This window comes from Lichenostomus cassidix, chromosome 12, assembly GCF_008360975.1.
Source record: "Lichenostomus cassidix isolate B80296 chromosome 12, HeHo_3.0, whole genome shotgun sequence".
Lineage (NCBI taxonomy): Eukaryota > Metazoa > Chordata > Aves > Passeriformes > Meliphagidae > Lichenostomus > Lichenostomus cassidix.
This window is the reverse complement of record NC_139493.1, coordinates 8,259,968-8,287,003: the sequence shown is the minus strand read 5'-3', so window position 1 is coordinate 8,287,003 and position 27,036 is coordinate 8,259,968. Positions and strand designations below refer to the sequence as shown.

The 27,036-nt window shown below is 38.3% G+C and overlaps 2 protein-coding genes across 2 annotated transcripts in view; one reads left to right on the top strand and one right to left on the bottom strand.

The window, feature by feature from the left end:
* The window catches only part of CFAP20DC (CFAP20 domain containing), a 63,208-nt gene extending 54,980 nt beyond the window's left edge, over positions 1-8,228 (bottom strand). Inside the window, exons 1-5 of the mRNA XM_085072426.1 lie at positions 7,892-8,228; positions 7,282-7,498; positions 3,942-4,029; positions 2,092-2,181; positions 1,505-1,598 (exon numbers count right to left, since the gene is read on the bottom strand). Of these exons, the coding sequence (XP_084928552.1) occupies positions 1,505-1,598; positions 2,092-2,181; positions 3,942-3,962 (205 nt within the window). The 5' untranslated portion in view covers positions 3,963-4,029; positions 7,282-7,498; positions 7,892-8,228. The remainder of the gene's footprint in view (positions 1-1,504; positions 1,599-2,091; positions 2,182-3,941; positions 4,030-7,281; positions 7,499-7,891) is intronic.
* Positions 8,229-9,936: 1,708 nt separating this feature from the next.
* The window catches only part of LOC146431600 (uncharacterized), a 162,967-nt gene continuing 145,867 nt past the window's right edge, over positions 9,937-27,036 (top strand). The window contains exon 1 of the mRNA XM_085072424.1: positions 9,937-9,975. The gene's annotated coding sequence lies outside the window, so the exon portion shown is untranslated. The remainder of the gene's footprint in view (positions 9,976-27,036) is intronic.

Below are 27,036 nucleotides of genomic sequence, written 5' to 3'. Positions count from 1 at the left end.
AATGCAATTCAGATTATGACAACACTGCTCAGTGGAGTCTTCTGATTTTTAGAACAATAGCAAAGGAACTTGACTGAGGGAACAAACAAAAAAATTCAGGTAGCTCCCTATCAAGGGAAAACAGTACAAAACTGTCTGAATTGAACCATATGTTGTTTTCTTAGATATTCCATCAGGGAGGATACAGGCTGCTTTCCATTGACTTCACAAGACTCAACAACAATATTGGCTCCTCTTCTAAAGAATGACAAATCAGATCTTTCTTCTTTTCAGCGCCAAATGACACCTTAAAACTTCAAATTACATTTGCATATATAGTATCTTTTATTTTATATGGTATCTTTTATTTTGGAAGAGTATACAAAGTTACAGTGCAACTGGGAGATGGTATACTTAATAAATTAAATACTTGAGGTACATACACCTCTAGAGAGGAAGAGACCAAGACAGAAGGAAACAGAATGGTAACAGATGGAAATCTAACTGCAGTACTGCAGCACCAGCTAAAGTAAATTTAACTATTTTTAGCAGTGATTACCCACAACAATAATTCTTAATCCTCATTTTAATGTTTAGCAACAGTAAGCAATTTTTAAAAATTGTTTACAGTTATTTGCTATAGTAGTTCATTGTACCATTGACAAAAAATTAGTTTGATTTCTCAAAAATATGCATTGGATTAATATTTATTTTAATGAAGATAATAACCAATTTCTTTTATGGAAATCAGATTAATCTTCAAGGCCTTACTGCATGACCAGCCCAAGCAATTTTTTTTAAAATTGAAAAAAACTTATTGTATACCGTGCATGAGAAATATACTAGAAGATTCCCATTCCATTTGTTAAAAATCAGCATCTGAATTTTTCTTCAAAAGCAAGCAGATAATTCTAAAGCAGCTCAATTCACTCCTAGAAGCCTTATAAGGTACAACACTCTGTCATGGAGTTTAAGGCATATGGTGATTGCTGTATTGCAGACTGCTTGGATTATAGTTTATTGTGGTGCAATAGACAACCTGGGAAAACACTCCTTTCTACCCTTAAATACTGATCACATAAACACAGCTGAAATTTGGGTATAACTTGTACTGCTAGTGCTTATTTGATACACAAAAGTAAAAACTCTTTAAAATTTAAAATGAAAAAGGGGACAGGAACCTATTTCACATTAATTAATGCCAGTAGAATTACTGACATTGGTAAGTGCTGAATGGAGTCAGAGGGTATTTATCAGACACTGCTCTGTAGCAGGGTCAGGTACAGAAGTGAACCTGGCAGCACCAGCACAACATGTAAGATCTTCCCTACAGCACCTACTCTAATATGGCATTTCTGTAAGTTTTACTTATTTGTAACTGACTTGCTAAAAAGTTAATGAAATACAACACTTTTCGTATTCTGAATTATGGCTGAACTAAGGAAGAAAAACGTAAGTTTTACATTCCAATATGACTAATGAAATAATCAGAACAACATCACCAACATTTAATTCTTTGACTCACAAGTTTGTCTAGATTCCTTTGGTAGTTTCATTTTGTTGGTTAGACTGTTTCCTTGAAGTACAAAAACAAAGCCTTTTAGCTCTTTGTCATATGCCTACAAAAAGGAAAAACAAATAAACATAACCATCCTGACAGAATTCTCCTCCTGACAACCAACCATGCTACTAACATGCAAAGCTGTTTTTTTTTTAATCAGAAAATGCAGATGGCACTGCAAGTATGACTGGTTCAAATTTGATGGCAACAATACAATCCATACAAATATGTCCTTTACTTGTGTGTTTTATGAACAAATAATGCTGACAAACAGGACTCATAACTCAGTGAGAAAAGCTCAATTCATAAGTTACTGGAGTACCAAAATTACTTTCTAAATATTTAAAACTGTAAAATTACACTGTGACCAACTCAGTCTGCACGGAGGCATATAGAACTAATTTAAGTAGTCATTTAGTCTGTCATAATGACAGAACTGCAAGTGACAACTCCACTGTCAGGTCAAAGCCCTCATTACCTTCTAATTTTAAGCGTCATTCACATTTTTCTGGTTTATACTCTAGGTTTTATAGATTTCTTAAAAAACTTACTTTTGATATAGCTGATGGATTGCCAAAAATCTTCCATTTTGCTCCTGGGTTTTTGCCTTGAGCACTGAATATTTCAACAAACTGGCCACCCTGTGATAAAATGGTTTAAGGATACATCATCCAACCAAATGCTCAGCACCAAATTATCAATGGTCAAGATGAGAACATAAGAGGCCCTCTCTGTATCATGCTGTTACCACAGTCACTATTGCTGAGCAGTCAGATAGCAGAATATCAATAACAGCTTCTAGTCTACTATAACGTATCAATTCATGTAGTCAATACTTGGCTTTACTAGAGGATCAAAAGATAAAATTGAGGGAATACCATGGAGTATTTAAAATTGTTTTATTTCTAATGTCATTATCTAAAAAGCAATATTATGTAAATATTCTAAAACCATGCAGGAGATTACTAATTTATATTAGGATACAATTTATTTCTACAATTCACCAAATGAAGTGAATTTTAAAACACATTGCTAAAAAATAAAAGGTGTTGCAGATTGGATGTTTTGTCTGATTTCCAATCGAAATGAAATTTACACCCTTTGTCTACTTATGTGAATGACTCTGCCTAAATATTTCCCAGTAACTTTTCCACTAGTTACCAAATTCCAGCCCAATTTGACCAAACAAAAATTTACTGTCTTTTCTGTGCCAACTTAAGTGTCCTGGTAGTAGATCTGCTCCAGCCAGTATCACCATGAAAAGGTAAGGGCTGCAACCTTTGTGAGGCATCAGAGAATTTTTACTGGAAAAAGATTATTATGGATGTCCCTGTCAGAAAACTCCTGCCACAGGGCATGTGCCCAATTAGACATTAAGGAATCTATACACAGGCTCTTGGGGAGGTTGGCTTTATCCCTTCTGCTTGGGGAATTATTTGCTTCTATACTTTTCCCATTTGATGCTGTGTTCTTTGTGACATCTGATGTACTCAGCCTGCAGTTTGCTAAGCATTTTTCAGCAGCATGGTTGACCTAATCAATCATTACAACTCTGCCATTCCCTTCTCATTTCTAGCTGCCTGCACTCCTCAATTCTCTTTATGCTCAGCTACCCAAGCAATTGCACGCAAGTCAGAATGAGCAAGAGGGGCAAGCAGAAGAAATGCTCGTCAGATTAGTTTTTCAGAGAACATCAACTCTGTGCTGTATGTGAATTAGGTATTTTCCTCTGCCCACATATACCTGGCAGCTCCAGCCACATGGCTGATCCCAGTGACTGGCCTTAGTAATATCTAAGGAGATTTAGAATTGCATTCCATAAACTGCATCCAAAATATTTTTTAAACTTTTAATGGATGATCAGAAATACCACTTTTGGGTACAGAAGTAGCACATCTGGGACCAGCAGGGAAAGAGTAGTTAAGGGGGGAGTATTCTCTTGGAATGGGAGTAGTGCAGAGAAAGGGAGGCAAAGTCTGGTGAAAAGGGAGGCCAGGAAAGAGTAAAAGGGATAATGAAATTCCAAATGATGTGACTGCTGCTGTCACAACCTTGTACTGCACCAAGAGAATAAACTGACTCGTTTTTCTGACTACACCTTAGGAGCTGGGACTCCTTCCATGACTGTGTGGAAGCAGATGTGCCTTCCCTGGCCCACAAGGGTAAAGAACAAAAGTTCTTTACTTTTTAGAATGGGCAAACCCATGTTGGTGCCCATTCTAGACCTCACAGCATCAACAGCTACCCACTACTTCATAATTCTTCTGTAGAAATACTGAATAATGAAACACTCCAAAACACTCCTGCAGCTGGACTTTTTGCCTCTCAGAATAAGATATTTTAATTAGGCTCTCTCAGAGGAAATGAAAATGGGTAAAATATAACATTATTTCTGTTTTACCTGATAGTGATTTTTGAACATTTTTCCAGCTTTAATAAGCAGAAAGTAATTTTAGCTTCTCAATCAGTAAAGACACTTGCAAGCTATGCTGAAAAACAAACAAACAACTTTAGATAGGATTTAATGTAAAAAATATCCTATAATGACACTCCAGCCATATATTAAAATATGTAAATACTATTATAAAATACATTTCTGAGTATAAATGTGCATTAACTGCATCAGAGTGCTAGTGAAAAAGAATTAAGACCAAAATAATATTAATATTGACAGTGTCCTGGAAAATCTTCTCTCTGTGCATCAAGTACTCAGGGCTGTCTTTTCTTATATTCCAAGTAAAACTAGTAATTTTACTTCAGTTCTTATTTTTAATCAATGAAGACTTTGTCATTCTTTAAAAGTGCTTAAAATTCATCTTCAATACATATTTTTTATTATTCTTTGTTATCAAGTGCCCACTGGGAAACATTAGAATCCATTAAAGAAGAGCTTAACATTCAATATAGAAAAAAAGAAACATGGAACAGCTGCAATAGAAACCTCTCCATCTAGAGGTATTTGGCAGAGACTTCTGAGCCAAGTTATCTTCTTTCACATTCAGCATTCTTCTTTGAGGATGATTACTGTGAGACTCAAACCAAGCACTGCAGTTATTTAAGGGCTGCTCAAGTCACTGTGAATTAGGAGATGTCAGCAGTTATAGAATCAGAACAGTGGAAAGGGAAGGGACTGATACTGGAAGCCTCCCACACTCCTCTTTGATCAGGCTGAGTGTCTGCGAGCTCACCTGCAGTCAACAGAAAGTGAAGAGACCCTGAACATAAAAGGAAGTTGTCACTCTCCACAGACAGGGAGAATCAGCCACAGGAGACAACAAGCACCTTCTCTGAGAACTGAAAGTGCTCCTCAACTCACAGAAAAATCTTATCATGAGGCTCTGCCTTGCTTTTATTTGATATACTTTGCTCTGTTCCTGTTCAGCTCAGTCAGAAACAACTTAAGAATTAAATTCTTTGTAATTACTGAATATTCCTAAATTACTATTATATTATTTGTATTACTGGATATACTGGACACTGCAACTAGTTTCTTAACAAATAGAAACAATATGCTGACCAGGTGATTACTAATACTGTTTCTCATAATGAACAGTTCAGCTCTCACCACCAGAAAGTAACAAAGTTTAAAAAAAGTTATAAAAATATATATGACTGCAAGTGAACTAGAAATTCAGAGATAATATGCATGAGTTAATGAAGAATTAATCCATTTAAAGGATTAGAGCAGCGCACTATTTGAAAAAGTAAATAATCATTCATTTATGAAAACATGATGAAATCTACTGATATTTATCCACAATTATTTTAATCAGCAACAATTAAATCTTAAAATTGGCTATAAATAAAAATGGAAAACCAATCAGATATTATAAAGTTATCCCATGCTGTCGCCAGAAATATTAGTTCATTTTAAACTTTTTGTTTATAAGGAAAATGAAATTTAGGAACCACAGCATTTGTAGCAGGCCTATCAAAACTTGTAATTAGTATTTTGATCAAATTTAACGAACACTGTCACTGCACTTCTAAAACACCAGCTGCTTTATTCTATGTTTTAGACCATTTTTATACAATTTTTTGGCATACCTGTTGGCATAATTAAAAAAAATACATTACTAGTTATATTGAACTACTTAATTATGAACTAGACATTTTAGAAATACCTTTTAAAGAATGCACTTCTAAAGCAAGTGTATTATTTCTTCCTCCTCTCTCTGTATTCACTTAACAGAAAGATCATTTATTTCTGAAATCTCTGTTCACTGTTCTGTCTGCAGCCCTCTCTCTGTTGTTATCTACAGCCTCCAAACAAGACAGAACTACTCGAAATTGCATGATTCATGTCTTAGTGAGAAGTAGTGGCACCATGAAACTAATCTCAGTGACCTACAGTTTTGATTCCCTTTGCCAGAGCAAAACCTGAAGGACCTGAAGTGAATGAGAGGCAGGAGCCAAGCCCTCCTGCAGGACATATTTATGATGAGTGGATCCCTGTAACTCACACTTTGAGACACTTGTCATTCCAGGACTGAGGATTTCACCATCACCCAGTTTTTATTTATTATTAAGTGACGGAGATGCAAAGGAAAACACTGCTTTTTCCCTGGGGCAAAGCACTTTCACTTACTTTTGCTTTAAAAATCAGTACCAGATTTGCCCAACATCATGCACCTAGCACAGCCCTCACACGTTTTGTAGTTCTGTTATGCCTTATTACATCTCAGGGAAAAATAGTAGGACTAAATAAATGTGAGGAATTCTGATCTAAGACTCACTGTATAAATGTTTTAAGTTCTAAGACTCAAAAGAGTTAACTCATCTCTTTCAGGGACTACTACTAATATTCTGGCTTAAAATTTGTCATCAATGCAGTTGTTTTAAACCACAGGGGAAAGTGAGGTTATTTGCAAATTTGCAGAAAATGTTTTATGCAGACTTAGAAAACTGATGACTGTTGTAGGTACCAAATTCATAATCAGGTGGCTCTTCCTAACTTCAGGGAAAGGTAAATTAGACCCAAACTTTACAAACATTTGTGTTTGGACAAGCCATTCACACTACAAAGCTGACCACGGTAAACACCTCTGTGAAATTAGTGAAGTGTCAGCTTGTTTTTCATAAAGGCAGAAAAAATACTGCAAGTGACATTGTAATACATCTTTGCTCACAGATTGCTTAATTATAACTTACCAAATTTCATTATTACAAATGAAGACTAGAAATTACTTTTGCTATTAAGATTGGTAGCTACTAAAAACATTAAGTGAATGACATATTTGTCATGTAATTACTGAGGCAATGTTAAAGAGTGCTTTCATTATGCATCAAGTATTATTGTCTTCTATTATAGCAAGCTATGCTTAGAAGAGAGAAGGGTCTGGAAAATTGATAGTTGCAGCATTTTCCCCCCTTTCATCTTTCTTCTTCCCAGTCTCTCCAGAAATTATAAAAATCAAGACTACTTAAAATCCAGAGGGACTATTTAAAAAAAAATCAACAGCAATTTGAAATACAAGTCCTCAATTTTTTGCATAGTTATCAAATAAATAGGTATTTTATGATATCTTTGTAGAATGCCATAAAATAGTAGTTTTCTCATTTTTCAGTCACAGATGAAACTTATTTTTTTATTGCCCTGAACCATGTATTTTAGCATGTCTGTCCAAATGTAAATTCAGGCTTAAAGTGTCAGTCAATGACAAACAATCAAGAATGCAATTTATAAAGTTAAGCAACAATGACAGATATTTATCTTTGAATAGGTTCCTATCAGGATTTACCTTGTAATGCCTTGGTTTGTACAATGACTTTGATCATTAGTTTCACCATGTTTCTTACATTGATAATAAAGTAGCAGTGTCCAAAGCGCCCCTTATTCCTTTCATTCACACAAGCCACTGAGGACTCTGCAAAAATATCTTCATCCTATGACAGATTCCTATGTATATTTCAATAATATTTGGTGTTTACATAGCCCCAGGATTCCAACAATTGATCCTCTGAAAGTGACAAGGAAAAAGAGTATTTCACAAACAGCAAATGCAAACAGACCACACTTTCTTAATCTAATTGGTACTAAGCACTGTTCTAAATCTAGGAGAGGCAGGGAGGGCCAGGCTCACACAGACCTCAAACCCTTCATAGTTATGGTTAGCCCCTTGTCTTAACAGGCACTATTTAAGTAAATATATGAATACATGTTCCTGGTCAATATCCCAGCATTGAAAAAGCTGTATTTATATAAGATTTTTTATCCCAAAGCACAAACTGTGAAGCAAAAGAAAGTGAATCTGCACATACTACTAATTTGCATTGAAAAACGACACGAATGCACTATTTCTGGCAGGGCACACAGGCTCAGCCCCAGGACTGTTCACACATATAACTCACCGTCACGGGCCCAAAGCCAGCGCTGATTTACGGCGCAGGGACACGCCAGGGAGAGCAGTTCATCACCGATGAAGGGTTTTAGTATCTCCCAGACAAATGAATCCCACATATTAAATATTTAAAGCCGAGTTTGTAACACCGCTATATATTTTCTCAAAACACAAGTTAGCATAATAAATGGGCAGGAAGACCATTAATAAGCTACAGCAAGACTACCGGCGCTCCAACGCGCGAAGCGGCGCAGCCTTCACGCACAACGAGGGAGAAAAATAACTTAAAACCGAGACTTTCGCATTATAAAAGCGCATTATATGACGGCAAAGCGCTTTGACACAAGATCCACGATCACCTGCCGCCCGGCTTCCCTGCGGAGCTACAGCGGCACGGCCGCGGTGCCCCCGCCAGAGCCGGGAGCGGGAGCGGGGTCGGGGTCGTGATCGAGAGCGGGGTCGGGATCAGGATTGGGAGCGGGGTCGGGATCGGGATTAGGGTCAGGGTCAGGGTGGCGGTAGAGGCCGCCGAGCCCGCGGAGCTCCGTCCCGCCGGGGCTCACCTTCGGGAGCGCGGCGGGGCCGTTGAAGATGGCGCTTAGGGGCGGGGCGGGGTGGCCCTCAGGCCGGTGGCAGCTCGGGGCACCGCGGCGGCCCTCAGGAGGGCCAGGGTGCCGGGGTACGGTGGGGTGAGCTGCCCGCGGTCCCCGGCCCCGCACGGAGTCACTGACACCCGGCCGGGGCTGTGGCAGAGCCTCAGCTGACCCCTCACAGGTGCCCCAAGCGTGTGAAATTGGCGCCGTGTCACCCAGGGCCCGTGCAGGTGCCTCAAGTGCAAATGTCGCTGACATCTCAGCTCATGAAATACACTAGCCATTTGTCCTTTAAGGCTTCATTCTCTAAGGTGTTTTATTTAGTTTCGTGCTGTCTTTTTTTTTTTTTTTTTTTTTTTTTTGAGGGATGAAGGATGAGCTACAGAAGCCACATCAAAGTCCTTGGTTTTTACTGAATTACAATGGCCTCGTAGGGCTGGCATTTTTCCCTACGAGAAGGAAGCGAGAAGGACAGCCCCATTAGTTTAACATCACTGGCAAGTACAAGCAAACACCTCCCGACAGCTTCAAAAACCCCTAGGAACAAGGTTTTGGGGAACCAATTTGATCTGGGGCATTTTAATGAGATATTAGTCAAAGAAGGTCTTCCCTTGAAGTGACTGCTTTTTTGATCACAGCATTTCTTCATGAAACTTTGTAGCCTTTTCACAGAAAAGTACTGGAATACCATTTTCTTCCTCAAAGTGTGTCTTAATGTTTCTACGAAGAGCAATTATTAAGAACCTTGTAACCCATCACGGCATAATGAAATGCATGAACTGGAAGGGCTGAGCCACCAGTGGGACCTGCTGTGCTCAGCCCATCATCGCTCTGCTCATCTTCACTTTTCCATCCTGATTTTGCTGAGGAAGGGAATGAGTTAAATCAATTTTAGGATGTATTTAGCTTTCTCATTTTACCTTAGGATTTTCAAAGAAATCCAGTGTAGTTTTATCATACACTGGATTACACTGATTAGAGTTCTTGGGTATTGGAGATAAGGAAAACAATAAAACTAAAGCAGAGCTACAGGTTATTAAATAAAAACAGTTAATAGAATAAGGACAGAAGAGAGATGATGATAGCAAAAGAAAGGTTAAAAAACTATTGTGGAGTTCTGTAGCCAACAGAAGCTACACAGTTCATTACATATGGTTTAACCTGAAGTCATCTTGAAATTAATTACACATAACACTGTATCTAAATACCCCGCATCCTTTGTGACAGCAGTTGTTCTAAGGCCTGAGTAGTTTAGAAATTCCAGTTAAAAATTGAGAGTCAGGCTGAAGAACCTAAAGTTGTAATGGTATATGAAGCAGCCATCTGTGAGTGTAAAGTGTAAGGAGCTACCTGCCTGCTTGAGGCAAAACTGGGCTGCCCAAGTCCCCTTTGCCAGCTGCCACAGGAAACTGGTTTTAGACATACTGTGAGGGGAATTTATTTTTTGTCTTTTTTCAGGTTTTACAGAAAAAACTCCATATTTGTGACTCAAAAATTGCAGGTAATGTAAGACTAACAAGGAACCTTATGTCATTAAATTTGGTCCATGCATAGCCTGAGCACATCGTATGTCTATGGTCTGCTTTGGAATTATGGTGATGTGGGAAACACTGTAAAACTAATGATGAGACAATCAAGGTTCTTGGGTAAATATGGTAAAATTGAGAATTGGTTCACAACCTATTTTCCAAAGCCCCACAAAGGTTTCATCAACAGAGATTCCATAAGAATCCTTGTTTGAGGATTGTGGGTAGTTATGACAAAACAGAGTTGGGCCAATTTCGGCGGTGTGTACTTCCAAGAGACTTTCACCAAGTTTCCTCTCACTGATATGTAGTCCTGATGCTCTAACGTGGAAGGGGACGCCAGGAGGGTCATAGTCAAAGGGTCTATTAAGGGGATAGACACAGCTGCAGCAGGGATGGGAAAGCTGTGGAAGCATTCCTTCTGCATCTGTCTATTCTTTACACCACACTGGACAGTGGTGAGTTGAAGGCAAAGAATTCCACAATCACCAGACTAATTCTGTTGACAAAGCATGAAAAAAATCATAGTCTTTCTGTAAAACAAATGTGTTGCACCATTTCAGAGGCATGAATCCTCGTACAGTAATACTTGAAACTGGAAAATTGGCTGCTTATGTCTTGTCAGGCTTTACAGGAATATACCCATGTGACCAACTGGCCACTTTTCAATTCAGAGCAGGAATTTAAACCCTTAAAATAATGAAGATGTATTTAATGCAGATGCCTAACTAGTTAGGCAGCATTCATGGATGTAGAAAGACAACCAGCACAGGGCTAACAAGATTATTAATTTGTTGCTCTTTTTTTTGCTTTGTTTGGTTTAATTTGAGGCAATTGGAATCTGTTTACAGAAAAAATAAATGTGGTAACATCTGAAGAAAGACAGTGAAGTTCTTTAACTGTAAGATCCATCAGCTTTATGCAGTGTATATGCTAATGCCCTTCATTCCTTCAGGATAGTTCATTAAAGCTATGTAATAATAATAGGAAAAATGAAAACCTGCCATGGTTTGCTTTAGTATTGGAGAAACCTGGGCTTAAGTTTGGCAAGTTATGTTAGAGTGAAAAACATTTTCTTTGCACCTGCTTTTGTGCTTTTCAGGAGTTACAGACTTCAAACACCCCAAACTATGCCATCTATTGGTTGTTTCATTTCAGCTTTGCAGTTAAGAAGGAGATTTTGTCTAATGCCTTTTATAGTTTGGTCATGCTTCTTTGATTCAGAGAATTTTTGAATAGGATTAAAGAAAAACAGCCTCTGGATGACTGGTGGAAACTTTAAATAGCATAACCACTCTCCTCTGTCCAGTAAATCCATTAAATGATAAACTATTGATTTTTATAACACAATTAAGGTGCCAATGATTTCTTAAGAAATCGTTGTACATTTTTCTGTATTATGCACTCAGCACATTATCTATTGTAAATCGGAGGAGAGTGTTCTCAGTCTGGAATGAAACCATCTTCATGCTGTTCTCAGTGAAACCACCTCCACACCAGTCCAGTGCTGCAGCTGCAGAGTTTTTCCTCTGAAATGTACCAATGCCCTTTATCCCCCTGATTATGATGTGTATATACAAAAAAGTTAACCACTGAAATTTACTATTATTGGGACATTCTTTAAGCAAATATAGTACCTAAAAAGTTTTAGTAACTTGCACTGGCAAGAATAAAAACTGGAATTTCACCAGCAACCTCATGATTTGGCATTAAAATAGATGGCTATCTGGACTCACAGGAATTTCTTCATCTCTCCATCACACAGTTTGTACAATGAACAAGAATGCCGTAGAGTATTTCCCTTGAAGCAGCATGAAGTATCAGAAAGCAAGATATTGCTTGCGATGGGTCAAAATGCGCTCTTCTATTCTGACATATCTTGTGTTCTTTTGTGCTGAGACAGGATAAACAGAGCCTTTATTTGTTCTGATAACTGTGGGGCTTTTTTCCTTTCTTTCCACTTTTGATTTTATATTTACTGGCAAGATAGAAAAAGAAGTCAATATATAGTTTGATGTTGCTCATCCAACTTGTCAGATTTTTTTTTTGTGTTTTGATACTGTTTTTTCATTCAATTATTGTTCACATTGTTAGGGTTTAAGGTTTCTCACAGTATGCACTGCATATCAATGGTTCTGTTGTCTTATTTTTTAAATTAATCTTTTTAAAATAATTTTTTTTCAGAAATACAAGTACTTTGAAATAAAACTGTTTGCACATTTGGAATACAAATAAACCTACAAACACAAACAAAAATTTTGAGAAACAAAGAGCATCTGCAGTTTTCAATGAATTCCTTTGGACTGAGTCACTGGATTCCATGCAGCATTCTTCATTTTCGGTCTTACAAAATTGTTCACCAAAAAATGTCTTCACAAAGACAAATATCATGCATATTTGTGCCCTGACTTCTTCCTGTCTAACAACCTCAACTTCTTCTCTCTCTCGTGACTCCCTTAAAACAACCCTACTTGTTTTTCTTCTAGAATATTTTCGCATTTCTACATCCCTGGTCATTTATCTTGTATCTTGATCATTTTCTGTTTTCCTAAAACTCTTCCTGCAGTGCAGAGTTCCCAGATGTCCAAAGTTCTTTCTTGTGCCTTTTCTGCTCAGCAGCCAGAAAAGAAAGTCTGTGCTGTGGTGTGTTCAGCAGTAGCTGTGCTGGGTGGACAGCCAGGGAGTGCCTGTCAGCCTAGCTGCTGCCAAAGGAAATGAGTAGTGACTTTATATCTTCCCACCTTTCACTAATGGCAGCATCAATAACATCTGTTCTTCACTCTGCTGTTGATTCTCATAAATCTTTCAGGAGCTTAATATCTTAGGATATTCCATATGAAGTTGGACTAAAAAGTGTCACCAATTTTGAGAAGAAGATTCGGAGTACTTGACCTAATGTCTTACATTTCTATGTAATCGGTGTATTCTGGAAGTTGACTGTCTATGGTCTATTGTTCATATCTTTGATCTGAAATGTAAGTCAATATTTTCTGTGTTATGACTGAGTAGTTGTTTGTCATAACCTCCAATGCTGGTAGAGGTTAAAGCTGTGTTCCTCTTTCAGACACAGTCAGCTTTCATTTTCTGTTGTAAGCAGACTGAAAAGGACGGCAGCCATGCCTTAGATAATTTCTTACTAGATTTGTTTTAAACAAGTTAAAACTAATGTTTCCGTATATTTCTGAGAGGCAGCTGACAAATTCTTCTGTCATGAGGGGAGCATGAACAAATTTAAACCTACCAAAATGAACGTGATATTCCTTGTACACATTTATATGTTCACTTGCAAAGACTTTGTAGTAGGCAATCTGACATAAATACATTGCTCCCTTCCAAAGCATGAATTCTGTATGACTTTAACTGATTCCTCTTAAAGGATAAAACTTGAATTACTCTAACTTTCATTTAAAATTAATGAACCGAGTTCTGGGGGTTGCCTGTGGAGCAGAAGCCACCCTCACAGAGGATAGCTGGTGGAGTGGTACATTTATTTACTTCTTAGCAGTATATATTGCTAAGGTGAAAGCACACAATGCTTTGGTGTTCACTGATGATCTGAGCTTTCACAGAACTCTGCTAATGTAGTTTGAATGCTTTCATCATTAGGTCTTATGAATAAAGCCAGATGCATAGTAACTGTAGACTAGTAGGCTTTAGGCAGTTGCTAAAATAGAAAAGGTTTTTCAATCTTCAATTTCGGTTGTGTTACCGCCAGCTTTTGTAGAAGTTTGGGATACAAATCAAACTGTCATAGTTCAGGAGTTCTGCACACCAGTGTCATCATGATGATGTGAAACTTTGTGTTTATTGGTTCAGTTTTTCATGAATGTCATGAAGCTGGGAGATCACATTTTTGCCTTGTCCCTTCCCTTACAAAACTTTCTGTTCTTTTTGGTGCTCACTGATAAAGGTGCAACTTTCTACCACAGGCTACTACAGAATATGGTGCACCTTGGTACGACATGAATCTAAAGACAGGGAAGATGGGGAAGTTCTGTGCCCCTGGGTAGCTGCTAAGATAAATAGGGATACTCAGGTCCAAGTGATGATGGAATTTAGTTCAGCCCAGGAGGTGCAAACATTGGCACTGATGTCACATTAGCCACTAATAGAGGTTTGGGTTATAAGCACTGAAGGTGAACTGTGCTGGATGAAATATACAGCACCTGGCACTTCTGCAAAGTCTTTCAGCAACTTGTCCTTTTGGCCACTGCTCAGTGCTGATTTGATGGAATACATTGAGGATAAATCCATAGGGACATCGTTGATAAGATAACTCATTTTCTATATAGGAAAATGCAATTGGACTCCTCTAGCTGGACTGTAGTTGTGTATGTGATCTGGCATCTTCCAAGGAAATTAGGGATAATTCTCATCAGAAAGAAAGTTGCAAAGCAAGTAAAGAATCATGTGAAGGTTTGAGAACTACAGGAGACACTGGAAAATTTTAGTTGAAGCACTAAGTTACAGTACAATTGTTAAGGACAGATCTTCTGACAAATATTTTTGGTACTTTTGTTGGTTCATTTTCCCAAAGAGGAGATGTATATGTGTGAAATATACAGATGAAAGAACTCTGAATAGAAGCAGCCTGTCAGCTAGGAAGAAGTGGATGAACTTAAGGCCTGGAGTAGTCAAAATCAGATGGAATTCACTGCTGTGTGGTGCAAGGTCATGCATTTGGAGACTAATAAGTTGCAAGCTTGTGTATGCAAAATGACTGAGGAAGCAAAAGAAGTGCTGAAACTAAAGAGCAGGGTTGGCAAAAAGACAAATGAGTATAAAGCAATCATAAATACAATTTAATTTGGAAACTAGAAGGACAGTTTTAGTTGTCGATGAAGTAAAATTCTGGAACGGTTTTCCCATGAGAGGTGTAGGGGCAAACAAAATTAAATTAAGAGAGGGGAGATTTAGATAAGATGTTAGGAAGATGTTCTTTACTCCGAGGATGGTGAGACACTGGAACAGGTTGCCCAGAGAAACTGGGGATTACCCATCCCTGGAAATGTTCAAGACCAGGTTGGATGGAGACCTGAGCAACCTGATCCAGCGGAAGGTATCCCAGCTCCCAAGGCAGGAGACTTGAAACAAGATGATTTTAAAGATCCTTCCAACCCAAACCATTCTATGATTCTGTGATACCAAGTTTTGCTTATTCCTCAAAGCTTATATGTATCTTCTACTGCTAATTATTTATTTAATATAAGTAAAACCATCTAAACAACTTTTTTTCACAAAGGCATCCTGAGACATGCAGTGACAAGTTTGTGGGACATCTGTTTGGTCTGAGGAGGTGTTGGATATTTGAGAGTAATTGATTAATGGATTCACAGTGGTTCTTGTAGTTGTGCCACCACTGCAAAATGAGAGTGAAGGAACAAAAAATGCTTTGCATCTGTCAAGGCCAGCATGCCAATGTGCAGAGATCACAGCAGGGAAAACAGGACTAGCCAGTACAAAATGCTTCTTTGCTCTTGTACCCTTTTCAAAGATTCTTTTCACGTTTCAGTCCCGTGCAAAGAGTCAGACCCTCATTTGTGGCTGCATGTGAAGGTGACATAAAGGCCATCTTTTATGCCACAAGTACCCTGAAGCCATCCAACTTCTGCTGCAATTCCTGGGGAAAGCTTACCTCCCTCATTTCTCTGCCAGTGTCTGTAGAGGCTGTGCTGACAGCTTGGGGCTGCAGCATATTTGGGGTGCTTTGGAAATGTCCCATTTCTGCCAGTGTCTGTAGAGGCTGTGCTGACAGCTTGGGGCTGCAGCATATTTGGGGTGCTTTGGAAATGTCCCATTTCTTGCCAGGGAGTGGCTAATGGGCTTTAGGGCTGCTTGAAGCCATTAGAACAACGAATGGCAGCTGGCAGCAAAGTGGGATCAGGCTCAGTGGGGGAGAGGGGGTTTTTGTATAGCCTTGGATGGATTGAGAGGAGAATGAATCCTCTATCTCCTGTGGTTTCTGTGTGAAGTCCTGCAAATCCTGTCAGCATTTTCCCCTAAGGATGGGTAGGAATGCTTTGGCGGAATATTCTGAGGTTCAGCCAACAAAGTCAATTGTCTTTCAGGCCATCTTTTGGTTGTGTGGGGCCATTGGCACTAAGCTGAAATGTGAAAGAGATCCCTATATTGAGCTACAGAAATGAGGCATTTCGTGCTGGCTTTTCCTGCTGTGATCCCTATGCTCTGGCAGTCCAGCCATGGCAGATGCATGGCATTTTTGTTCCCTCATTCTCACTCTGTGGCTGTGATATCCACTACATCAGACACTGACCATCTATTATGCACTCTCTCAAATCCACTCAGTTCTGTCTCTCAGTAAATGTGCTGCACAGATTCTGGCTTCTTGGAGATTTTTTTGTTTCTTGGTATGTAAATTTATATTCAGGATATCTAGCTTTTCATTGTTTAAATTACTGACAATTAATCTAAACCACAATGTTACATGCCACTTTTCTTCATGTCTGTGGTACATGTTTTATGTTCCATGGTGTCCTCTGCAATCTGCTCATGGTGGCTTTATCAGAGGTCTGTGACCTTCAGGATGTGCAGGGGCAGATCCTTCACACTCTGGTCCACAACAGAGAAGGATTTAAAGTAAATGGGAATTTGTGAGGCTCTGCCTATTCTGTGTGTCACTGGCTCCCGATTTGCTTACTGTATTTCCAAAATTACAAATACGAATTACAAGCTACATCACCATTTCAATATATGCTCCTGCTATTTTCCTAGAGCTTGTGCCATAATTATATTCATGATATATAGGTGTTTATCTTCTAGAGTCCAAAACAACTAATTTGCTTCCTATTCATACATGATAATGATTTTAAACAAACAAGCAAGCAAGCAAGCAAACAAACTAACAAACTTATCTTCATTTCTAAGTATTATTTCCATTTTTGAATCTTGGAGAGATAACAGCTAGATGCAGTGAAAATTTTGTACTTAAAAAAACCCCACATAGTCCACCTTTAGAGGATTGTTGCCATCGCTTGTTTTGCAGATGTATGCTGATGATTTGTAGATGCCTCAGTTTTCATGGCTGCTACATCTGACTGGGTATCAGTACATGAATTATACATTTTGTGTAGTGGTGATGTATTAATTTCACACTAGAATCTGTAAAGATATTGTATTTACAGATAAAGCATAATTTCTCACACTTCCAGAAATGAACATTAATTCTTTTCATTTCAGAAAGAATCTGAAAGGACTTGTTACATTTCATAAGAGGAAATATAAATCTGGCTCCTATTTTGAGAATGTCCATTAACATACCAGTATAGTTTTACAATTTCTTTTTCATGATTCTATATTAATATCGAACTTTGCAATGTGAACTTTTTCTCTACAGAAATATGGGATATATTTACTTAAGGAAACCCTGTCCCAGAGCTCTCCACCGGTGCACATCATCCCTTTTGACTGGGTTCTTCCGGGTGAAAATAATTGCATAACTGAAAAATATTTGGATATTTTATAATTTGTCTCAAGTTGAGGATGAACTGTGATTCATCTTGTTTGAGGAGAAGCTTTATAAGAAGGATGCATTTACGTAAATATACCATTGCCATTTTACTGCATCTCGCTAGGTTTTTCCTTTTCTTAGACAAAGAGATGAAGTGACAAAAGTGATTTACATGTTAAATAGCATCCCATGATAGCACATGACACATTCCTGACACATGAATCATTCCTTATAAGCCATTTATCATATAATCTGAGTGTATGACTAAGTACTGGTCAAATGGATTCCCCAGTTCTCTGCATCTTTAAATCCTTGAGATTTTGATTTCTGCTTTTAGGCAGCTCTGCTCTCCTGTGTAATAAGTAGTGCTGCATTGCCCCGTTTAGCTAGTATGGCTAATCAACCATTAACGAGAGTGATTTTACATTATTTTGGTAGAGTAGAAGCTTTGAGTTTGATTTATATTAATTTTTTGGGCATAAAATTCCCAATGTGTGCTCTCTGAACAGCTCCCAGAAGTCTCTGAATCTCCACCTTGATTGCAAATCTAAAAATATTAATTTTAGTAAAATTGAAAGTAGCCAAATGTTCAGAATGGACCTGTTGATTTGCTGTTTATTACTTTCTAGTTTGAACAATCCATTTAGGGATCAGAACAGCAGTGATACCTTATGATTTAAGTGGTCAGTGACCCTCAGTGGATATCCAGTAAAGGATTCCTGAAGTGAGCAAGTTGCAATGATCTAGACAAAAGACTGATTTTTTTTTTTTTTTGTAAACTGGTGACCATGGTAATAAGGATTGGTTTGTCAAAGAAAAGAGTTTGTGCTCATGGCCAAATTTATTTGTTAAAATATCTCCCTTGCAAACAGGTAAATTCATCTCTGTGCTGGCTAGTTGTGATACTCCATTGCAGAAAGAATCCCATAGTGTGTGCTTCTTTGGATGGTAGACTAAGCCCGTTAGACCTTTATACTTTTTCTTTGGCTAATTTGCCCAGCAAATTTCATTATCAAATACACATTGCAGTAATACCTCCTGGAAACTATTACCTCCTTGTCGCTTGTTGACACATTTATAAGTGCATAAAGACCTTTCAGTAAGTCAGAATCTTTTCAGGGAAATGGAATTTACTTAATATGATGGTTATACGAGCATGGAGATAGAGAGCTCCATGTATTAATCAGTTCATTGCTGCTGTTGCTTCAAAGATAATTAATCTGTCAGATGGATGTTTTCTACTCATGAAATCAAATGCTCCCTTTTTTATTTTTATTTTTTTCCTCTGAGGTATCTGTCCCTAATATAAACATAGATAGCATTTTCTACAATACTTGACAAGAAAACCTTCATTTTGTTCACGCATGTGTGGTATATAACTTATTAGATATTTGCACTTGCTTTTAGGTTTAATGAAATCATACACCTTAAACTTCATTTCCCTCAGCAAAAAGTTTAAGATAAAGGTCTGTTCTACCTACATCTCTTACAAAGATGTTGCACTTTTTGCAGAAAGCTCTTTCAAATACGGAACAACTTTCTTGGCCATGCTGATTTTAATGTACTTCTATGTGTCTTTCCGCACCAGAAAAGCCGTCCACATGGATTTCCAGAAGCTCTAGTGGTAATTCTATAGTTAAAGTCTACACTGGAGTTTAAATGAAGACTTCAGCATTTATCTTAAACAGAAAATGCAGTAAATCTTCAAGGGTGATAATTTATCTGAATACCCACTAAAATGAATCCATCATTTTTGGGAATTAACATGAAATGAAAATGGATTTTTAATAAAATTTAGTGCCTAGTTTCAGACTTTTTGCCAGGCAGACTACTCTGAACTTTTCAAGCTGCATAAAGTTAATGAATTTTTACTTCCTGGATAAATTTGAATTTTTGTTTACAATAAATTATGATTTTCCACCTGCTGAAAGATGATTTGTACTTGTGCTTGTTGAAGTGTAAAGACGTCGAAGATATTATTCTGTAATATCCTCTTCTATAAAGAAGCTCCATCTTTCCTTATGACTGGTGATTTTACTGCTCTTGTTGGTATTAAAATAGGAGGTGGCTCTCAGCTGGTGTTCTGGAGAAGGAAGAGTCTACATGAGAAGTGGTAATTGGAAGACAGGTGAAGAAGGCATGGCTGTCCCTTAAATATAAGGGAAAAAAGTCCAGATAAAAGTAGTTTGTCTTTTGTGGACATGTGGTGTGGAGACCCTGGAAAAGTCAAGTAAAGCTTCTCTAGAGAAGAGGGATACTGCTGAAAAAGAACTGAATAATAACCTGCTAATTGAGTAGGTGTTAAATACAGGACAGAAAAGATATTTCTTCTCATATTTTCGTGATTCTAGTGGCATAGAGATAGAGTGATCTGCTGGAGGTCTCTGTCACAGTAATAAAAACTGGTCCCCATCAGAAAAGGGAGTGGCTGAGTGAAGACATGCAGGTACAGAAGGTTAAGGAAATGAACCTTATGTCTGCTATTAAGGATTTCCATTTTCACTGGATTCACATTTTCCATAACAATGAGATATTTTGTAAACCATTATCTATATATGTGTTTAACTTGTGTAAATACAAAATCACCTATATGAACTGAAACAAAAAGAAACTACCTTTTTATGCCAACTAATTTTCTCTGATCATGTACTTTAAAAACACCTATGACCTACAGCATATTTAATATTCAATAGCATTCTAATACTCACTGGCATTAATGATTCTATCACTACTCTGTGTAAAATAATGTTAGGGTTCTTGTTTAATTTATATTAATAACACTAATTGTACTAGTATAAATGTATATATTAAAATGATTCATGACTCTATGCTGAGATGAGTAGGTTTTTGTTGGATTAAGTTAAAAAGGGCTATAGAATTAATTTCATTGGAGTCAGGTCATGGCACTGTCATCATAAAACTGCTTAAGAAAACTAATTGCTGGATGATACCTAAGTGAAGTTATGAACAGTTTTGAGGGAAATAGTGTCCTGGAAATCTCACTGAGGATCCAAAGTAATTACAGAAAATAAGCCCTGTGAAAGGACAATGCCTCTGATGGTGGCCAAAGCTTTGTTCACATTTTAGACTGATAAAGTACATGTGGATGAATCCAGTCCCCCCAGCTCAGGAATGCTGTTGCATTTCTCTATTGGCTTTTCATTCTTCCCTGCTTAATGCACTGTCCCTGTGGGGGAGTCTTGCCTCGACACATCTTGACTTTTAGTCATGAGAGCTGTTTTATGTAGCTAAAAATCTGGTTCCAGAGATCATTTATTCAACTGGCTTGGCTCACCAGCCAGTCTTCCCTTCTTGAGTATTTAAGAAGACTTGATAGCTTTTGATGGGAAGAGGAGGGAGTCTGACATAACTGGCAGCTTTGCTGGCTGTGTATGATAGGAATGGCAATTGCCTGTGTCTGTGCCAGTCCTCCCTGTCATCGGCTCTTTGGTCACTGCACTCTTGTGGCACTTTGTGGGCACTTAGTCAAACAGAACTTTGAGCAATTACTCAAATAAAGAACGCAAATGTTCTCTATAATTCAGGATCTAGTCTTGCTCCCATAACTATCAGTGGGAAATTTCCTAGTGAAAGGAATATAGCTGATTGTATGTGAAACATTTCCTGTACTCTGGAAATATTGAGCTTTATTGAGAAGTATTTTCATAAATCCTGGCTGCATTTCTTCTATTAATTTCTAATTGTAGAAAATAGATATTTTTGCTTCACTTAGTCCAAAGAAAAGTGAGGATATGGAGAAATATTCCAAAACACACTTTCCATCACCTTCATTTACCACTAATAGGGCTTTGTAATGGGTTGTAATTTTACATTTTTATTCAATGTGTTTTTATCTATCTTTTAAAAAATCCTAAGTGAATACATAAATCAATCAGATCCTGTAATCCATTCATGTGCGACTTCTATGTTCAGTGAAAGTCTGTGGCAAAATTGAATCACTTTATCCAAAATTCAATCCTATATTAGATATTAGTAATTCCAGAATGTTTTACTCCCCTAAATTGTCCTCTTAGGTGTTTGCCATTCTCACTCTTTTTGTGGTGTCACCAAAATATGCCACTCCAAAGTTCCATATTTGAAAAGAATAGATGACATAAAATGTGTAAAGGATTGTTTCTGTCAGTCATTATTTTTGCAGATTGGGTTGTCTGTAATGGTTTGCAGAAGAACTTCATTATTTGTCTCCTAAAATTCTGCTTTTTGGACAACCCCACACAGAATCTCCTTTTTCTCACATATGTGATAATTTTCAGATTGCTTTATGAGCAATCATCCTGCCTGCTCCATTGCCTCTGATCCTCAAGTTGTTCCAAGCCTTTCTCTCTGAAAGATGGAAAGCTGAAGTGCCTACAAGGAAGTCATAGGGCAGGAAGTCTTATCAGATCTTGCCAGGGCAGGCTAATTCTCATAACAAAAACTTTGCATTTTGCATGTTGGCTAATTGACATATGGTACAGCTGCAGAGCTGTGGGGTCTACCTGCCTGTCAGGGAAAAGAAGAGGAGAGCAGCTGACACCTCTGGAGCTTTATTTAAGCTGTCCACACATGCTGACAGGCAGCAGTGACATATGCTTTTTTCCTGTCAAAATTCAGGCTTAGCTCTACAATCATAATACTAAAAAAATATCTATTATACATTCAGGTTCTGGATGCCAATTCTATGATTCAGTGTGGTGAATGCAAGGTGAAGATCAATAGGAGTTTGGCTTTTGTTTATTATCATTTCTGCAGGAGAAAATGATTTATTTAAATGTCAGAAACTCAAATTCTGCCTCCACAGATAATTTACGTGTGTCTTTAGAGATGAAAAATGGAACCAAACTACATGTCCTCTTTGCTCTACTAGAAATTGATGAAATTAAATTGCAAAATAGCCCTCATCACCAGCAGAGAAATTATTAATAACTGGTTAGGCTGAGAGCAGAGATGTGATTGGATGGCAAGGAGTTCAGATTTTGTTCTCAGGCTCCAGAGTTAATATTAATTCATTAGGGTTGCATATTTTTACTGAAATTTGGGAGTTCTGACACTGCTAACGGTTTAAATAGTTTTTTACTCATTACTACTGTAATTTTAATATACTTTCATTAATTGAATTGCTAAATGCAATGGTACTAATTCCTCATGACACCTGTTCTGCAGAAACTGAAATTAAAGTTAACATCAGAAAAGTGTGAGTAGGTTTAATTCTTAAAGTGCCAGCCATAGAAATAGGGATAGATGGGGCTGAAATAAGGGGGTGTAGAGCTGGAACTAAAGGACAGTAACACAAGATGACATTCTTGGCTGCTGTGGGGAGGCAAATAGTTCTGGCTGAAGACTTTCAAAAAGGGCATAAAGTTATTCTTGCTGCCCAGACCTCGGTGCTTGTTCCACCAGGCTGCTGCTGGCACTCCCAGGCAGCTAAGAAAATCTTACTGCGCTGAAACCTTTCCTGTCTTTCTCTAGTCACAAGATCTGTGGTTAAAATGCAGAGACAAAAATTCTTACTGTGTTTTCTCTTATTTATTAACTGGGGTGGCCTTCTAGGTAACTTTCCATGCCCTGTGGTAGCTGTAATCAGGACACATTGCAGCAGGACAGGCTGTTGTAGTACTGCTTTTTTAATAATAATAATTTTTGTGATTATGAATGACAATGAATTCATAGTAATGCAACTACTTTTGTGAGCCTGCACAACCTAGCCAGTGCTCTGAGCAGAAACTGAATTGCTGCATGATGATCATTCATCCTGCTTTGGTGTCCCCCACAGGGACAGTCAACAGTGTGCTTGCAATCCAGCACGTGTTCTGAGTGGCCTACCATACCTTCTGGAGAGAGTTTCTATAGAAGAGAGGCATTAATCAGCTCATTCACAGTTTTTGACATTAAACTTTCCCATTTTGTTTTTCCACGCTAACCTAGATAGCTGCTTAGCTGCTTCAGTACAGCATCCAGGAGGCTCTTTGTGGAGTACTTTTGTACTATGGGGTGTTGAGGAATACATTCTATGCAGGTAGCTCGGTGTGCAGCTGCAGTTTGAGCTCTGGGTGTTGGGAGCCTCAGGCAAGAGGATGGGAACTGTGACTGGACACTCAGAGACAGGACAGGAGCCCATTACCCCAGACGTTTTTATGCTTAGACTGTAAGAGTACAAAACCCTTGGCTTCCTTTGTTTGGGGTCCCTCCTTGGAGGCACCCAGCTGGAGCTCAAGCTGTTATTCTGTTGCTGCACAGTGATTAAATTATTTTAAAGACTGAGATATCTGAGGCTCTGCTATGGGAAACCTTGGGTCAAGCAGTAAAGGAGAACTTGTCTGACTGTGTGAGTGTGGGGTGGTTGCTCTGAAGGGGCCTCAGTCCCAGCTCAGGTGGCATGAATGTGGCTGCCAGAGTTGCTCCTGGACTGCCAGACAGGGAAGTTTCCTTCACGGTGGTTGGCCACCTGTCAGTCAAAGCATATATTGATTCAAGCCCTTCCAGTGCTCAGTGATCTACCTGCCAGTCTCTCATAGACAAAGTTGTAGATGCATGCAAGAAAACTTGAACTTAGCTCTTGAGACATGGCTCTGATGATTTTTAATTTCATGCCTGATTCACAGAGCAAAAAGCAAACTGTTTTGGCTGAAAATCACTTCCATGTCTGCTCTCTGTGCAAGGTCAGAGTGTTTTTCCATCTCACGTGTGCATTTACATCTCTCAGATTGAGAATGTCAGAATTGGGGAATATGTAGGAAATGTTGGTTGACATTGATTCAGATGGTGATACAATTCCAGCCCTTTGGTTTGCCTCACACATGACCACCTATGCAGCATAAAACAATGATAGCCTGAAGAAGTGGACTTGAAATAACTCAAATGGAGAGAGAAGATAAAGGAATGTGTGTGAGATACAGAATATAAGAAGTACTTTTCTTGTGGTGAAATATAAGTGCTGTGTTGACTACAATTAAACTAGCACATACACACATGCATACTATATTTATCTATGTTTGTATATGCATGTGTCTATATATAGCAATAGAAGGAGAAAAATAGTGTGGAGCTTGCAAGTGAGTAAATAGATGGATGCATGGATTTTAGCTTGGGTTTTAGGAAAGTACAGAGCACACATGTTAACAGACAACTTGGAAAATCTAGATGGAGAGATACTGGATAGTATAGGCAAGATTCTATTTCCTTAATACAAACTTCCTTCTGGCCAGTATTACTGTGCCCCTGCATACTTAATATTACTTATAAAAATTGTGATTTTAGTTATTTTCTGGCTATTTCTCTGTTCTCTTCCCTCTTTGGAATTTGGCAGAAGGTGCACATACAGAAACAGTCTGTGTCCCTGGAGACTGTGCATTTCAGCCAAAACTCCATGTTTTGCAAAGTCAGCCTTAGCAATGAGCTCCTCAGCCAAGCCCTTTTGCCTTTTTTAGGTTAACCCTACACCATGATCACCCAGCTCTCTTTCTCAGTCAGCTGTTTCACTCATTGGTGCTACAGGGAAATAGACCCTTCTCTGCTCCTGGCACTACTCTGCTTTGGGCAGCTCGCGGTAATGTAGTGGTATTTGGATATTTGTCAATAGCAACAAATATTGGAGAGGAGTTAAAAGTAGCAATGGTACTCAACTCTAAAATCTCCCTTTACTGTCATTAAGATGTAACTATGGTAACTTTTTGCTCCAGTGCCTTCGTCTGGGTGATAAAGATAGACAAATTTTGGGCACCTCAATCCTTCCATTTTAGGGATGATTTGCAGAGTCCAATGCAGAACCACTGCATCATTAAAAAAATCATTGAGAGGGTGTTCTGGTTTTGCATCAGCAGAGGGCTTTCAGGCTGGAACATTCAAGCTTGTCACTCTAGCTTCTAGAGCTGCTGCTGATTGATCCCTGTACCATTTCTCCCTGCAGTTTCTGATTCACTTTTTAGTTACAGAGGAATTTTTATTAAAGGCGGTTTTTCTTGCTGAGGAGTTTTTATTAAAGGTTGTTTTTCTTGCCCCCTCTAAAGGAAAGTCCTTCCAAAGACAGAATTGTTGGCACATATGAATTGTCTAATGCTGAACTGATAGATGAGCTGTCATCAGGGTACAAACCTGTGACTGTTAGAACAAAGGTTGGCAAATTCAAATGGGAAATAAAGTCCATTTTTTTAACAACAAGGGAAATTAATAATTGAAACAACTCACCTATGGATCCAGTCAGGAGCAGATGTCTTCCTAAAAGCTGTGCCCCAGTTCAACAAGATGTTATTGAGCTTCGTGCAGGAATCCACTGGTGAAATTCTCTGGGTTACGTTTGGCAGAAGTCAAGAGCAGAGGATCCAATGGTATCTGCTGAATCAATAAAGCAAAACCAAACTGCCTCTGAAGGAGCAGCAAACAGCTTTTCTTTGTAGATCAGGCGTCAAAACAGGGAGATGTAGCATTTGACAAGGGTGCTGTATATGGTAATTAAATTGCTTCTATGCTTATTTACAACTTTCTGCTTCCTCTTCTCAACTGCATTTTTCATCCAGTGTTTTCTTTCTTTCTTTTCTCTCTTCTTTTATCACTTTCTATTCCAAAGCCTTCAAATTGGAGCTGAACTTTTGAACCATACATGGAGTTTGTTTATCTTTAATCACCAACACACAGTGTAGTGCTCCACCACACGACAATTTTAGAGTAGACATCCCAAAATTGCAACATAAGGAGGGAATGGAAAACCTTTAGGATTAAAATGGTTTAAAATGTCTCAGAAAAAGAAATTATGGCAACAAATCATTAAGATTTAGCTCTTTTACTGGTGGCAGCCAAGGGCATGTGGTAGAAATTGCAGCATTTGTATCAAAGGAAGGTGGGCTGAGTTTGAATTGCTGGCAGCAGTTCAGGTAAATTTCAGCTCGTGAGTGAGGTCCTCTCTTCCCGCAGGGAATGGAAACTGTTACCTTCTGCTGGAGCCTTGGCTTCTACTGACCAAAATGCAGTTCAGCCTGCACAAGCTCAGACTAATGCAGGTGCTCAAGCATTTTGTTATTTTCTGGTGTGAACTCTTTGGGGGTCTCTGCAGGTCATCCTGCCATGAGCTTTATGCATTGTCAGTGTGTGTTTTCTCCTGCTTGTTTGTATTCATTCTTCTGTTGTCTCATGTGACAAACCAGTCCGTAAGCTTCTCACAGCAGGTACTGTCCTTCTTTTCTGTCTTTTTAATATACAGGATTTGTAATACTTAACTGTGAGTTCTAAGTGTTATGATGGTAATTACAATAACACTTCAGTTACTTTGGCAGTGATCAACTGTGCCAGGCTATTGATACCAAGTTAACCATATTTGCATTCTGTATCTTTCAAACAGCAAGCTAGCCTGAAATTTCCCTGTCTGAAAATAATTTATTGGCATTATTGGCAATTTATTTTTAATTAAATGTGATAATTTCTTCCAGTCACTCTAAAGACTTCAGACTGCCCAGTTATAAACCTTGCTGCTTTATTTTTCTGTATATTATAATTATTTATGAGATATTATTTATAATAGCATTTTTTTTTAATGGCAAGCAGAGCACCATAGATCCCACTTTATTATACAGCCCTT